Raw genomic sequence first — 9,879 nt, 5'->3', positions numbered from 1 at the left:
ACACAGTCCCACAAGTGTAGAAACACAGTGAACTGGATGATCTTAAGGTCCTTTCCAACCCTAACCAGGGTTGAGATAAGAACAGTCCAATAGCTGAAGTATAACATTAATAATATAATAATAATAATGGAAGTAACAAGGGAAGAGAATGCAAAACTGAAAGGGGAAAAAAAAACAATAAACAGCAGTGATGCACAACTCAGTCGCTCACCACCCACACCCACTGACCGATACCCAGCCCGACCCAAGCAGTGATTGTCTCTTCCAGGTAACTGCCCCCGGTTTATACACTGGCTATGACGTGCTGTGGTATGGAATATCCCTTTGGTTAGTTTGGGTCAGGTGTCCTGTCTCTTCTTCCTCCCGGTTTCTTGTGCCCCTCCTCACTGGCAAAGCGTGAGAGACTGAAAAGTCCTTAGTCAGGCTGAGTGCTACTGAGCAACAACTAAACATAGGTGCGTTATCAGCATTGTTCTCAGACTGAAGGCAAAACACAGCACTGCACCAGCTACTAGGGAAGAAGAAAAATAACTTACTGTCAGGGGATCCCACACCTCCAGGATACAACCCATGTCCTTCTGCCCAGGCCCTGCCATCCACATCCACACAATGCTCCTGGTTTCTGGTGTGCTTTCTCTCTGACCACCCAGGATCCCAGAGATTCCCATCACATCCCCACTGCCCTGTCCTTCTAGCATGGAGAGGCTTGGACTGTGCCCTCTCTCCAGCACTCCACTCAACCCTGTCCCCTCCCTCAATGTTTTCCTTTCAAGCAGGTTTTTACAGTTTCTCATCAGCAGTTACCACCACAATTAGCACCTCCATGGCTCCAACCTGTTCCTGCCTGCAAAGTGATTGCACCCCATACTGAACCAAGCAAGCCATGCAGCCCTGCCAAAGACCACCATGGGCAATCAGAACATCCTCCCTGCCTCCCTCCTGCTTATCTGTGTCCTCAGTGATCACAGGGACAGGTGGACCACTGCCACTGCAAGATCTGACCAGGATACCAGCATGCAGACACCCCCAGGCAGGACAGCACTGCTTTAATGTTCCAAAGTACTTGGCGGGGGGGAGGTGCAACAACACACAGAGGAGATCCAACTGCAGGGAGTTTGCAAATCGATGGTGTATCATTTTCATACCTCTTGCCTGCTCAGCTAGGCAAGGGCACAGGCAAGGGACCAGGAGGCATGCGACCCCATCAGGCACACAGCTGGATGTAGGTTTCTTGTGACCAGAGCCAAAAGTATGGGAAGACCTTCTCAGTGAAGGTGGCCTTGAACTGTAAGATCTGCATCATGTTCTCTGCATTATAAAAGGTCACTTGGCCCCCTTCATAGTCCAGGTGGACCCTGATTTTCCGGATCTCTTGGTTCAGTTCCAGCGGAGTGGGGGGCATGTGTAGTGCCGTGTACTGGCGATTCCAGTCCAGCCGCAGGGCCCAGATCTTCCCCAGGGCCCGGCTGAGCGAGTCCTTCCTCTGAACAGATTCCAGGGCCACACCAACGGCCCAGCTGTCCCCATGCCCTACCTCTAGCTCCCAGTAATGCCTCCCGTCCGTGAAGCCCTTGGAGCCCAGGACGCTGGGGCTGCCCGTGAATCTCTTAGGGTTGTCATGGAGTTCTTGCTCTCCACTTGCCAGCCACATGGTCTTGCAGTCCTTTGAGAGGTTCAGGTATGGGCTTGCTGTCTCTGGGTCCAGCCATACCTTCTCTAATGCACAACAGAGAAGACCATCAGTCTATTGCCTGCTGAGGAGTGAACCAGCACCTCTCCCTTCTCTGCCCTGGGGCTGGGACATGCCCCATGAGCACAGCAGGCACACATGCCCCATGAGTACACACATACAGCACCCGCAGCCCCCTTTGGTGGCATGTGACACAGGACACTTGATGCCCTCCCCAGTGGGACCCATTGGAGAAGCAATGCTTTCTGAAGCGGGACTGAGACAGGCAGGGTCCCCACACGCAGGGGACAGACATGATGGGCCTTGATAAACCTGATTCCAGAATACTGCTGGCCCTGAGTTTGTGGGGCTACAGTAAGGCTGAGTGTGGGGGAGTTATACACCTCCACGGGTGTAAGGAAGCATTGCCTGCAAGGCAGCAGTAGTGCCATGGCAGTCCCCGATCCAGTGACTCAACAGCTTCTAACCCTGCTCCACCAAGTAGCCAGGCAGTCTCACTGCAGAGCCGGAAATGCCCGTTCATGTGGAATGTTCTGCTGCCATCCCGCGGCCATCCCACAAGGCAACAGAGGTGTCACCGCACAATGCCACCCCAGAACTTCTGCCAAACCCTCTCCTCTGTAGCCCCAGATTTTGACACAGGCTGCACTGCACTGTGTGTCACATCTCTCATCCCAAAACCTGAGAGGGCAGAGACCAAGCTCTGCAATGCTGCCAGGACCATGTGGACCCAAAGCACCTGCAAAAGCATTTCAAATCTGTGCCTGAAAGCCAGCTCAAAATGCACTGAGCTCCTCTGCTTAACTATTCACAGTCTTACACATAACAGAACAATAAAGTCTCCAGCAACAGGGAAGCTGAGGGACTCGTACTATCCCGGCTCTCAGCTGGTGTCTGGGTGTTGCCTGGCATAGGGACAGACCTGGATTTTTATAGTCAAAATGAAGGGACCTGGTTTTAGACAGACCCTGGAGTTAAAAGTTGTGGTGTGAGTCCAGCTCTGCACCCAAGGACACAAGGAAACTCATCCTGGAAAGCTTTTCTCCCTCATTTATGCCCAAGAGCTCCAGAAACTCACCCCTTTCTCTGTCAATCTTACTCAGCAGGCTCACTGGAGGAGGGAAAGGAAGATGCATGAGATTCTTGCAGCAGTTCTGCTCCCCATAAGGACAGCAAGCCACAGATGTGGAGCTTGCTCCCCAGCTCCCACAGCCCCAGGCTCCAGCAAAGCCCATCAAGGAGGGTCCCATCTGGAGCAGACGTGTTCTGCTCCCAAACCATGGTGGTGAGGATCAACTTCTGCAGCTGACCCCAGGGAAGCACAGCAGAGACAGCAGCACGCCCGCCTGGGGCCTGGACACCAGCTACACATCAAGGCATTGCTTGCTGCTGCTTTGCTTTACCTTTGAATTCGGCCATCACAGCTATGAGCATCTGGGTACTCTGAAAGAGTCTCTCAAGGGTCCTCTCCAGCCCCGGGGAAACCGGATCAGGGATTGGGGTCTTCACTGCCTCACACCTGAGGGGGAAAAAACATGGAGAGGAGCTCTGACCCCAGCAGTCAGTCAGCACGTGGGCTAGGAGAGAAACAGGGGAAAATCCCCTACAGCCCTGAACTCCAGGGAGCTGTGCTCCAGCTACTGGCATGAGAACCCTGTCTTCAACAGGGGTGCCATGGTCTCTGGTTCCATATAACATCCTGTTAAATCCCAAATGCCCAGCAGGGCAAAGCTACCTCTCTCCTGGCTGCTGCAGCTGGCTGCAGTGTTCCCAAACCTCTGCCCAAAAGAGCCATGTGGGAAGAGAGTGATGCAGAGCCCATTTCATACCTGTCCAGGATTTCGCCAACATTCTGGAAGAGAGGAGACACTAGGTCAGCTCTGGCACTGCCAGGAAGGACCATGGTCCCTGCAGCAGTGAGTTACAGCAGCTCCCTTGCTGCATGAAGATGGGATTGGGGGAGTCACACCAACCTCCTGGGCACTCTCCAGTGAGTCACTTGCCCAAATCCTCAGATCACACTGCAGGCCCAACCTCACACCGCACACACTGCGGTGTCACAGCCCAGCCAGCACCGCACTGCTCTTCACTGCCAGGCTACATGGGCCCCAGGATGCAGTGTGCCCCCAGTCTCACCAGGGATGGTTGCAGGGCCCAGGTGGGTAATGCAGCCTCACCGTAAGGAACTCAGCCATCGGCTGGTCACATTTCCTGTCTATCTCCGCAATCAGCGTGTCCAGCAGTGTTTCCCTCTCTGAAATGCTGGAGATGTATCTGCAGCGCTCCTGGTTGAGCTCCTCATGCACCTGGTCAAGCTGGACTAGCAGGACATCCTCCTGCTCCTGCAGGAACTCCTGCAGCTGCGTGAAAGCATCTCGCAGGCTCTGCTGCTCTGAGGCCACCTTGCCCTGCAAGGCACCCATGCAAAGGCCCCTGAGCCATCCCATCCTCCAGCTGCCACATCACAGCATGGGAAGGGGGCTGCAGAGAATGGGGCAGGATCATGGGGAAAAGAAGTTTTGGAGATGAAAAGCTGGTAGAGGGGAAAAGGGGAGGCAAAGATGGATGCTGGTGGCCCCAAAAGGACAGCAGAATCTGAGAGAGCAGGAGGGACAAATAATATATGGGATGGACAGAGAGGGAAAGTGGTGTGGTTATGGAAAAGGAGATAAATATTTATGGCAACAGAGAAGACAGGATGTGGCCGTGAAGACAGGAAGGGGCACACTGTGCACATGGAGAGAAATACCTACCAGCAGGCTATCACTTTTCTTTTGTCCCATGGGCCTAAATTCTTCTTTCTCTTTTTGTAGAAGAACCAGGTTGCTCTGGAGTGTCTCCTGGGTTAAAAACACCAAAAAAAAAAAAAAAGGGAAAATAGGGATATTTGGGGGTTACATACACAGTAGTGAGATAATGTCGCCAAACAGCCCCTGTGAGGCTCCAAGCTCAGCTGCACTCAGAGCCAGCACCGACCTCTCTCCCAACATGTGTTATGCCAGGCTAGGGAGATCCCCATGCACAGCTGTCCCAGAAACATTTCTGGAATAGCTTCATGTGGAAAGCCTGAAGTTTGTGGTTTTGTTGGGTTTTTTGGTTTCGGTTTTGGTTTGTCGAGGCTTTTTTCTTTAATTAGGAAAACCAACTTTTGGTGTTGGAAGTGGGATTTGTGGAAGAGGTCTGCAGTGACAGCAGCCCTGCGTGTGAGGCACGCTCCATAAATTCAACAGTGTTAAATATATCCCCTTGTGCTCCTCCAAGCCATGCCCTGCAGCAGAATAGGGTGCTGGCCTGGGGAACCCCAGCCCACGTGGTGGGAGCAGAGCCTGTCCCCTTTAGCCCCAGCCCCGTACCCGGCTGGGGACATATGGGGCACTCAGGACCTTGTGGGGACACAGAGCAGGGAGCAGTGAGACCTGCACCCCTGGGTGGTCTGGGGGAGGCAATGGGCAGTGGGAGGACCAGCAGCCCAAGCAGGGTAGTGGAGATACAAGGACACCAGCCTTGCCACCAGACAGGGACCCCAAACCCATACTGAAATGGGGACACCAGCCAACAGCTGGATGAGGACCCAAAGCTGTAGCTGGACAGAGACTCTAACCTGTGCCCAGAGAAAAACCCAGCCCATGTGCAAAAGGGATCCGGATCTATGCTTAGAAGGAATCGCAACCTGTGCGTGGGAGGACATTCCAGACTGATGCCTGGGAGTGGACCCCAGCCTGTGCCCTGAGGTGACTCTAACCTGAGTGACCCCAGCCCAAGCATGGGGGGCCCCAGACCCATGCCTAAAGGGGATCCCAGCTCGTGCTCAGAGGGAACCCTGATCCGTTCCTGGAAGGGACCCCAGCCCATGCCCCAACGGGACCCTGAACTGTGCTCAGAGAGCACCCCAGCCCGCGTATGGGGAGTACCCAGATCCCTGCCTAGTGCGTCCTAGCCCGTGCCTGGTGGGTACCCCAGCCTGTGCCTGGAGGGACCCCAGTCTGTACCCGAAAGGACACCAAGCTGTGCCAAGGAAGGGGCCCAGCCGGCTCCCCAGGAGAACCCAGCCCCCGCCAGGAACCCCAACACACCCTCCCTCCCCACCGCCCTCCCGTACCCGGAGCTGCCGGGCGGCCTCCTCGGCGAGTCGGGCAGGGTGGCCGCGGTGCTGGGGCTCGTCTTGGCACAGCAGGCATAGCAGGCAGCGGCAGGTCTCGCAGAAGAGGCCGAGCAGCTCGCCGTGCTGCGGGCAGTGGGCCCGCCGCGCCTTGTCCAGAGCCTCCGTCAGCTGCGCCATGGAGCGCAGCGAGCGGTTGGGCCGCAGCGAGGCCGGTGACACGGCGGCGCGGCACTGCGGACAGTCGACGGGGCGCGGCGGGACCCCCATGAGCGCCGCCAGGCAGGCCCCGCAATAGCTGTGCCCGCAGTCGGTGATGACGGGCTCCTGGAAGAGCTCCAGGCACAGCGGGCAGGTGGCCTCCTCCACCAAGTTCTCGCTCACCGCCAGCACGGCCCGCGCCATTCTGCGGTCTCCGGGAAGGACGCGCCGGAGGGGGGAAGAGGGAAGGGAGAGGGCGGGGCGCGGGTGGTGCCGAAAGCTAACGGGGCCCCGGGAGGGGATGGGGAGCGGTGAGGCGTGCGTGCGTGTTCACGTGTGTGTGTGTGTGTGCGCGTGTGTGTGTGTGTGTGTACGCGCATCGGTGCCTGGACGTGTGTGTACGTACGTATGTGTGTGTCTGCATGGGTCTGTGTACATGCACCTGTGTGTCTGTGCATGCATGTCTGTGTGCATACATGTATGTGTGTACGTGTTGGGCCTCTCACCACAAGAAAGACTTTGAGGTGCTGGTTCGGGTCCAGAGAGAGGCAGCGAAGCTGGTGAAGGGTCTGGAGCACAAGTCTTGTGCAGAGCGGCTGAGGGACCCGGGGTTGTTTAGGAGAGGAAAAGGCTCAATTGCAGAAGTCTCACCGCTCTCTACAACTGCATGAAAGGAGGTTATAGTGAGCTGGGAATCAGTCTGTTCTCCGAACTAACAAGACATAGGACAAGAGGAAACGGCCTCAAGCTGCTCCAAGGGAGGTTCAGGTTGGATATTGGAAAGATTTGTTCACAGACAGGGTAATCAGGCATTGGAACAGGCTGCCCAGGGAAGTGGTGGAATCGCCATCCCTGGAAGAGTTCATAAACCGTGTAGACGAGGCCCTCAGTGACATGATTTAGTGGAGGTCCTGACAGTCCTGGGGTAACGGTTGGATCCAATGATCTTAAAGGTCTTTTCCAACCTAGTTGATTCTATGTGTATAGCTCTGCATGCGTGTGTACATGTACGTGTGTGAGCGTGCATGTGCATGTATTTGTGTCTGCATGTGTGTGTGCATACATGGGCATGTGCATCCGTGTGTGTATATGCATGCACATAAATCATTTAAGAACCACTCACTGGAGTTCCTGGGAGCAGTTGGAGCCCTCCTGGGCACACAGGGCTGCAAGCCGGCACATTTGGCACTGTGCTACCGGCCAGCACAGCTGCTCTGGCTGTGTCAATAAATGTAGTCATTTATAAGCGCCGATTGGAGGTGCCGAGCAGGGTCCTTCCTGAGGAGGCCTCATGCTTGCAGGAGCTGCTTCCCGCCTGCCAGGGTTGGGGGTTTAATGCAGTTGAAGGGATTGTTGCAGCGCAGCAGCTGTAACGTGAAGGAGCCGGGTGCAATCCGGCCCATGAGCCACATCCCTGCACTGGCTGCCTCGCTGTGTGCTGCAGGCGTGAAATCCCACCACACTGAGCTGCTGCCCTGGGGTGGGGGTGAATTCATGCTCCAGCTTCTGTCCCTGCACCCTATGGCCACCACCAGCGCTCCTAATGTCTCTGCTCTCACCCCAAAACATCTGAAACAGGTGCTTAGAGAAGAGGGCCCTTGAGAGCCCCTTGAGCCCTTCACCACTTGTCCCTGATGTGCTGATGGCAGCTGGGCAATGAAGTGGTCAAGCAGCCCCCTCCCCACATGTCTCCTGCCCTGACAAAAGCCTGTTTGCCACCCAGCTGCCTGCTTCCCCACTACAGCAGGTCCCACACTCCATCCTGGCAGCTGTGGTGGGCTCCGCATGGTGCTTTCATCCCTCTGTTCACCATCCATCCTTGCAGCATCCCAGGGTGACAGCCTTTGGGCTGTGGTGTGCTGGGTGCACCCTGCTTGTCCCCTGTCCCCAGGGCTGCAGCCTTCTCAGTGCAGCAGCATCCAGCTCCCTCTAGCACCCTGTGTCAGGAAGGGCTAGGCAACCATGACCAGGCCAAACCTATGGGGACATGAGCCCTTGAATAACTGGTCCTCCTACAGGATGGTGCCATTAACCCCCATAGTGGAGTGGTGGTTTAGCAGAGGACTGTGCAGCATCCAGCACTGCCCAAATTAACTCAACTGCAATTACACAGAGGGTGCCAGTAACCTGCAGATGGCTCTGACTGATCAACCCATGAAGATGTTTCAAGGGCTGAAGCACCTCTGCTATGGAGACGGGCTGAGAGAGCTGGGCTTGTTCAGCCTGGAGAAGAGAAGGCCCCAGGGGAGACCTGAGAGCAGCTTCCAGTGCCTGAAAGGGCCAACAAGAAAGCTGGAGAGGGGCTTTTGACAAGGGCAGGAAGGGACAGGACAAGGGAGAATGGCTTTAAACTGACAGAAGGGAGATTGAGATGAGATCTGAGGAAGAAGTTCTTCCCTGTGAGGGTGGTGAGGCCCTGGCACAGGTTGCCCAGAGAAGCCGTGCCTGCCCCATCCCTGGCAGTGTTCAAGGCCAGGTTGGATGGGGCTTGGAGCAGCCTGGTCCAGTGGAAGGTGTCCCTGCCTGTGGCAGGGGGTTGGAACTGGATGAGCTTTAAAGTCCCAACCCAACCCAATCCTTTGTTCTATGATTCTACAAAGATTTGTGTAGTGGTGAGGCTGCTTGTGGCTCATGCCACCCCCAGGTTTGTGCCCTGCAGCACTGCCACCTCTGTGTTTTTTCCAGTGCTGCTGCCACCCCAAGGGCTTGCAACGGGTGTGCTGTTCCCCCCCCAGTGTGGGAGCTGTGCCTGCAGATGGGCTGTTGACATTTGAGCTGCTGAAGGTCACCTGGATGTTCTTAAATCCTGGCAATGTCCAGCAACTGATGCTGTGTGTGACAGGCAAGGAGCAGCACCAGGGGGAGAGCAGTTGCTGTGTGAGGGACCAGTGACACAGAGCAGTGCACAGGCACTGCTAGCCCTGCCATGTCGGGGCAAGGAGGGGGCTGCCCATCCCCAAGGCTGCCCAGGCTGGCCGTAACACCCAAGTGCCTGCTTTGGCAGAAAGAGCTGAATCCATCCATTTTTAGGAAGAAAAAAGGACACAACTGTGGGTGTTGGACACTGCCAGTGGGATGAACATGAGCTGCTGTGAAACAGAGTCAGTTCTGCTTTTAATTTCTCTGTTCCCTCTAATTGCATTTAGTCCTGATGAGGGGGATGCGGGCAGCTGCTGAGGGTCCAGGAGTGGCAGCCAGGCTCTCCAGTCCTGCACCAGCACCTCCTTCTGGGACATCCAGCCCCACTGCAGCACACATTTAACCCATGTCAGACCACGCGCCATGAACTGAAACTCCAAACTGCTCTCAGGGAGCCTCAGGGACAACTTTAGCAAAGGGAATGCAGAAACTTCAGCTGGATCCTGCCCTGGCAGCCCCAAAATGCTCCTTTCCACAATGGTGACCATCCGGTGCACTCTATGTGGCTGCACTGCCCTCAGACACTTCCCAGCATGGAAGAGGCTGTAAATTACACATTTAGGAGGGGTTCATACACACGGAAAGCCCAGGAGTGAGGACTCTGATTCTACAAAGGCATTAACAGGTCCCAACAACTTATCCCATCATCGCTCTGTTTATTGATGCCACTGTCCAACATGAGATCCGACACCGCTCTCCCCACAGCACCCGTTGGCCCAGTGTGCCCAGTGTGCACCAGGGAGCTGGTGTCACTGCCTCAGCCATGGCCCTGCCCTTGGGGTGCATCTCACCCAGCTACAGGAGCTGTGATGAGGATAAACCAGGGCCATGGAGAACTGAGCTGCTGGAGACGGGCACTCAGACCAACAGCCAGGAGGCTGACCCATGTCCCTGCCACTGTGACTACAGCCACAGCTGCATGGCAAGGAACCCTGGCAGCAAGTGCCTGGGAGCTGGGAGGTCTCCCACA

At 55.8% G+C, this 9,879-nt stretch overlaps 1 protein-coding gene across 2 annotated transcripts; it reads right to left on the bottom strand.

The window, feature by feature from the left end:
* Positions 1 to 1,029: 1,029 nt before the first annotated feature.
* On the bottom strand, positions 1,030 to 6,223 carry LOC130595799 (E3 ubiquitin-protein ligase TRIM7-like). Of its 2 annotated transcripts, XM_057402816.1 has the most exons (7): positions 5,790 to 6,223; positions 4,444 to 4,530; positions 3,868 to 4,098; positions 3,520 to 3,542; positions 3,094 to 3,209; positions 2,769 to 2,801; positions 1,030 to 1,716 (listed from the first exon to the last, which is right to left on the bottom strand). In XM_057402816.1, the coding sequence occupies exons 1-7, from the start codon at positions 6,192 to 6,194 to the stop codon at positions 1,205 to 1,207; spliced, it is 1,407 nt and encodes a 468-aa protein (XP_057258799.1). In that variant the 5' UTR covers positions 6,195 to 6,223; the 3' UTR covers positions 1,030 to 1,204. The 2 variants fall into 2 exon arrangements, with proteins under 2 accessions (XP_057258799.1, XP_057258800.1); XM_057402817.1 differs by lacking the exon at positions 2,769 to 2,801.
* Between the last annotated feature and the right edge of the window lie 3,656 nt (positions 6,224 to 9,879).

The sequence above is a fragment of the Pezoporus wallicus genome, unplaced genomic scaffold (assembly GCF_028554395.1).
Source record: "Pezoporus wallicus isolate ANWC-B61680 ecotype Strahan unplaced genomic scaffold, APGP_CSIRO_Pwel_v1 contig_8057, whole genome shotgun sequence".
Classification (NCBI taxonomy): domain Eukaryota; kingdom Metazoa; phylum Chordata; class Aves; order Psittaciformes; family Psittacidae; genus Pezoporus; species Pezoporus wallicus.
The sequence above is the reverse complement of the archived record's forward strand: the minus strand, read 5'-3'. Positions and strand labels throughout refer to the sequence as shown.